General features: G+C 50.0%; 2 protein-coding genes across 2 annotated transcripts; both read left to right on the top strand.

Moving 5' to 3' along the window:
* Positions 1 to 470: 470 nt before the first annotated feature.
* Positions 471 to 4,370, top strand: LOC105555659. Its single transcript, XM_012002684.1, has one exon. The coding sequence runs from the start codon at positions 471 to 473 to the stop codon at positions 4,368 to 4,370; it is 3,900 nt and encodes a 1,299-aa protein (XP_011858074.1).
* A 167-nt stretch (positions 4,371 to 4,537) lies between these two features.
* On the top strand, positions 4,538 to 5,606 carry LOC105555658 (the record flags this gene model as incomplete). Its single annotated transcript, XM_012002683.1, has 1 exon — positions 4,538 to 5,606. A coding segment is annotated over exon 1 (1,069 nt), but the record flags the coding sequence as incomplete, so codon positions are not given.
* Between the last annotated feature and the right edge of the window lie 49 nt (positions 5,607 to 5,655).

Here is a 5,655-nt window from a genome sequence, read left to right as displayed (position 1 = left end):
ACGCGGCGAGGCAGGCTCACGCGTACAGCAACAGCAGTCCGAAGGACGTCGGACACGCAGCAAGGTAGGACGCGCGAAGCAAAGCGTCACACGCATATTCAACGCGGCGAGGCAGGCTCACGCGTACAGCGCAACGCGGCGAGGCAGGCTCACGCGTACAGCATCAACGGTCCGAAGGACGTCGGACACGCATAACCACAACGCGGCGAGGCAGGCTCACGCGTACACCACAACGCGGCGAGGCAGGCTCACGCGTACAGCATCAACGATCTGAAGGACGTTGAACACGCATAACAGCATACGCGGCGAGGTAGGCTCACGCGTACAGCATCGACGGTCCGAAGGACGTCGGACACGCATAACTTCAACGCGGCGGATCGACGCAGCGGGGGCATCGAAACAAGAAAGGTGAGCGAGTCAGTCTCCTATCTCTTGTTAATCAAAGCACGTTCCAGATCACGGAATCCGAGATGTCGAATTCGGATATGAGGAAGTTAAAGCAAAAGCGTGCCTACGTAAAGGGGCAAGTTACCAGAATGCAGTTGTACTTTGATTCGGCGGACGTGAAGAGCGCGGCAGACGCACGAGTTCGCTTACGAAGGCTCGAGGAATTATGGGGCAAATTCGAGGAGATTCAAGGCGAAATAGATGCTCGGCCAGCACAGACGGACGAGCAAGCAGAGGTAATACAGGAGGAAGGCGAAGCGGAACGAAATCTGTTCGAGAGCTGTTACTACAAGGCTGCGGCCACAGCGCAACACATCATTGATCAGCAGGCTGCGAAACAGCAGGTTGCTGCGACACAGCAGGTTGCTGCACAACAAGCAGCAAGTCAACACAGAGCACCGGAACCAACGGACGAGGGACAACGGAGGACAAAGCCGAAGTTGCCCGAAATCAAATTGCCCGAATTCAGCGGCGATTACACAAAATGGATGTTCTTTAAGAACAGCTTCGAAACCACGATACACAGCGATAAGGATTTATCGCCGATGCAGAAACACCAGTACTTAGTTGGCATCCTGAAGGGAGAAGCGCTCCAGGTAGTTCAAGGATTCAGTATTTCGGATGAGAACTACGAAAACGCCTGGACACTTCTGAAGAATACATACGATAATCAGATGCTAATCATCGAGACGCATCTCGACGCATTGTTGCAGTTCCCGAATATTGCAAAGGACAACAAGGCCGACGCTATTCGACAATTTACACGGCACATTCAAACACACCTGGAATCACTTCGAGCGCTACATCAGCCGGTAGAGAAATGGGATACGATAATAATACACATGGCGAAGAAAAGGTTAGATTTTGCGGAGCAGCGTGACTGGCAGAACATAGTCAAGAGTCGAACGCCAACAAACATGCCCAAGATAGAAGAATTTCTGAAATTCTTGACAGAACGCTGTCACACATTGAGAGTATTGAATCAAAATAAAGGAAAGCAGGCATCCAGCGAGAAGCCAACGACGCAGAAGAAAGGCGAGAAAAAGGTCTCGCTCACGACGACACCAGCGAGCTGCAAGATCTGCAAAGGCAGTCATCCGATATACAAGTGCGAGGAATTGCTAAAGCAATCGGTTGCCGATAGGCTGGTCACAGTACGAGATAAAAAGCTGTGCATCAATTGTTTGAATTCAGGACATTACTCAAGAGACTGCCGTTCGACAACATGCAAGAAATGCTCGAAGCGACACAACACTCTCCTCCATAGAGAAGTGGAACCTCAGGAGAGTGAGAGCAGCACGGAAACATCGGTGGTGGCGTGCGCTACCCAAGAAGCAAGCAAGATGGAGACGCAGAGTATTTACTGTGCGCAAACAGCAACTAAAGTGATCTTGTCAACAATAAAGGTACATGCATACGATTCAGAGGGCAATGTGCAAGCTTGTCGTGCGTTACTGGACCCTGGATCGCAAACTAACATAATAACCACGAGCTTGACTAATAAACTCAAGTTAGTTTGCAATAAAGAAGAGCGGCCCATCACTGGAATAGGGCGAACAGAGACGAGTGCGTACAAGGTAACGCAACTGCGGATTAAGTCAATCCGAAGTAAATTCGAGGCGACATTAGAATGTTTGGTGTTGCCAACAATAACAGAAAGACTCCCTCAGAGCAAGATTGACGTAAAAAGGGTTATAATCCCGAGAGGCGCGCTTCTTGCAGATCCGTGTTTCGACCAACCGGGGCCAGTTGATTTGCTTATCGGAGCAGGGTTATACTGGAAATGCCTCGTCGGATCACCAAGAAATAGCATCAAAGGACAGCCATCGATACAACAAACACACTTTGGATGGATAATAGGCGGAGAGATGACCGAAACACAACCGCCGTTATCAGCAACCTGCCTCACAGTAACTAACGAAATGTTGATGAAACAAATTGAAAGGTTCTGGACTCAGGAAGAGACACCGGGAACTCCACAACTTTCGGAAGAAGAAAGGAAGTGTGAGCAGCTGTTTAAAACCACGTGCAAGAGAGACGAAACAGGAAGATTCCTGGTGCGTTTGCCAGCACGAGCGGACGTGAGACTTGGAAACTCGAGCGAGTTTGCGCTCAAACGCTTCATCTCATTAGAGAGGCGATTCGCTAGAGATCCGGACTTGAAGTTGGGATATTGCAAGTTTATGCAGGACTATCTCAGCCAAGGACACATGACATTGGTTGAGGACGAGAATCAGAAGTCAGAGCACTACGTACTACCACATCAGGCGGTTGTACGCCCAGATAGCGTAACGACGAAGCTGCGGGTGGTATTTGACGCCTCCGCAAAGACGACAGCGAATACATCGTTGAACGACAAGCTTATCGCAGGACCGAATCTGCAAGGGAATTTGATCGGCATAATACTTCGATTCAGAACATACGAGCACGTTGTGACAGCGGACATAGCGTCCATGTTCAGACAGATCCTGGTTGCCGAAGAAGACCGATCGTTGCAGCAAATACTTTGGCGAAGTAATCCCGAGGAACCCGTGAGGAGATATCAGTTGAATACCGTAACATACGGCACAAACTGCGCGCCCTATCTGGCAATAAGGTGTCTAAGGCAACTAGCTGAAGACGACGGAGGTGATCTACCACAAGCAGCGCACGCGATCATCGAAGATTGCTACATGGATGATGTCCTCAGTGGAGCAAGAACAATGGAAGAGGCGATTGAGTTACAAAAACAGCTTTCTCAATTGCTGAAGCGAGGTCAATTCCATCTACGGAAGTGGCGGGCCAGCAGCTCAAGTATTCTGGAACATCTTGCAGAGCAATGCAAGACCGACGAATTGTTAATCCTAGATAAGGAGGGAGCTCTAAAGACATTAGGTCTTTTATGGAACGCTAAGGCAGACTGTCTGCAATACCAGGTGCATACGGAGGAGAATCAGGTTGTAACGAAGCGGCTTGTTTTATCCAAGATAGCGCAAGTGTTCGACCCGTTGGGCCTCATCGCACCGTTACTGGTCAGCGGGAAGATAATAATGCAACGTCTATGGTTGTACGATCTCGATTGGGATCAGGAGATTCCAGCGGAACTCGCACCTGCCTGGGAAGACTACAGTTCGGCTTTGAAGAAGGCTAACTACCTACAGATACCACGGAACGTGATTCCCCGGAGTGCATCAGACAAGTTTGACATCTTCGGATTCGGAGATGCGTCGGAGAAGGCTTACGGCGCGTGTTTGTACGCCGTGAGTTCAGATGAAAATGGAGGCATTAGCTCGCATCTAATATGCGCAAAAACCAAAGTGGCGCCACTCAAAACTATATCGGTGCCGCGATTGGAACTCGAAGCAGCGCTACTCCTTGCGAAACTATATGCTCTAGCTAGGGAAGCATATGGCCAAAGAATCAACGGCGTTAAACTGTGGACCGACAGCACGATAGTGCTCGCCTGGGTTCGAGCGCGACCAAACGAACTAAAGACGTTTGTCGCAAACCGTGTGGCCAAGATTCAGCATATTACGGGAAACATCGATTGGAACCACGTGCCAACGGATGAAAACCCTGCGGATCTGTTATCAAGGGGCGTCCCCGCGGACGTGCTCGAGGAAAGTGAGCTCTGGTGGCATGGGCCTCCTTGGCTCGTGAGCAAGAATCAGATGCCAGAACATACGGAAGAGCCGGAGGTTGAACCTCCTGAACGAAAAACTGCAACTGTCGCATTAGTAGCGATCAAAAACACGGATTTATGGACAAGATTTCCGACGTACTGCAAGCTTCAGCGGGTAATTGCTCAATGTCATCGATTTAAGGATAAGACGCTAGGAAAAGGAAACGCCGGCGTAATTAAACTCGAGGAACTGGAGCGAGCAGACCAGACGATAATAAAGATGGTGCAGCAGGAAATGTTTTCCGAAGACTTGCCGACTTGAGAGGCGGACGACAGCTGTCAAGGAAAAGCAACGTGCGATCTTTAAACCCCTTCCTGGATGAAGAGGATTTGATACGGGTAGGAGGAAGACTTCGACACGCGAGTATACCAGAAAATCAGAAGCATCCTATCGTGCTGCCAGCAAGGCATCGAGTGACCAATTTGATTATGCGCAAGGAACACTTGCGCCTATTGCATTGTCCACCTGAGCAGCTTCTTAGTGCGGTGAGACAACGTTATTGGCCCTTAAGCGGTCGAAGAGAGGCACGCAAGATAGTGAGAAGCTGCGTGAGCTGCTTTCGGTTTCGACCGACAGTTCCGGAATTGAAGATGGGAGATCTGCCCAAGCAGAGAGTGACCGGTCTCGGCAGACCATTCAGAAGTACCGGTGTTGATTACGCGGGCCCTCTACAGCTCCGTGAGAGTCGACGTCGGGGGAGAATCCACATTTCAAAAGGCTACATAGCGATATTTACCTGCCTGAGCACTAAGGCGGTTCATATCGAGCTTGTCTCAGATCTGACAACGGAGGCATATTTAGCGGCTTTAAACCGTTTCACAGCCCGTCGCGGGATTTGTTCGAAGATATTCTCAGATAATGGGACGAACTTCGTGGGAGCGGCTCGAGAATTGAAGGAGGTGTACACGTTCTTGGAGAGGAAGAGCTCAGAAATAGAAGACAACCTGGCTCGTCGGCGAATAAAGTGGAGCTTCATTCCTCCACACGCCCCGCATTTCGGGGGCATTTGGGAGGCGGCGGTGAAAGTCGCCAAACGACGTTTGTACACGGTGACCAAAGGAAGGGTGCTTACGTTCGAGGAATGCAGTACCTTACTATCCCAGATTGAGGCTATAATGAATTCGAGGCCCCTCATGCCGTTATCTAGCGATCCAAACGACTTGTCGGCCTTGACACCCGCGCATTTTTTGATAGGCGATTCTCTTATACAGCCTGCTCAACATGATTTTACTGAGATTTCAGAGAATCGTCTCACCCATTGGCAGAATCGGCAGCGATTGCTTCAGCAGTTCTGGATCCGCTTTCACAAGGAGTACCTGAACGAGTTGCAGCCAAGGACAAAGTGGACGGCTTCAGGAGACAACATCGAGTTGAATACAGTGGTTCTGATAAAGGAAGACCACACCCCACCATTACAATGGGCTCTGGGAAGAATCACAGCCTTGCATCCTGGACAAGACGGCGTGGTGAGAGTAGTAACCGTCAAGACACAGAGCGGTGAAATTAAAAGACCCGTCAAAAAACTTTGCCCATTAACCACCCCAGC

Source organism: Vollenhovia emeryi, unplaced genomic scaffold (genome assembly GCF_000949405.1).
Source record: "Vollenhovia emeryi isolate VEMERY1.0 unplaced genomic scaffold, V.emery_V1.0 DF940899.1, whole genome shotgun sequence".
NCBI classification, from domain to species: domain Eukaryota; kingdom Metazoa; phylum Arthropoda; class Insecta; order Hymenoptera; family Formicidae; genus Vollenhovia; species Vollenhovia emeryi.
The sequence above is the reverse complement of the archived record's forward strand: the minus strand, read 5'-3'. Positions and strand labels throughout refer to the sequence as shown.

Bases quoted from the DNA above. Each gene is read 5' to 3' on its own strand.
- LOC105555659 (XM_012002684.1), top strand. From the start codon at position 471: ATGTCGAATTCGGATATGAGGAAGTTAAAGCAAAAGCGTGCCTACGTA.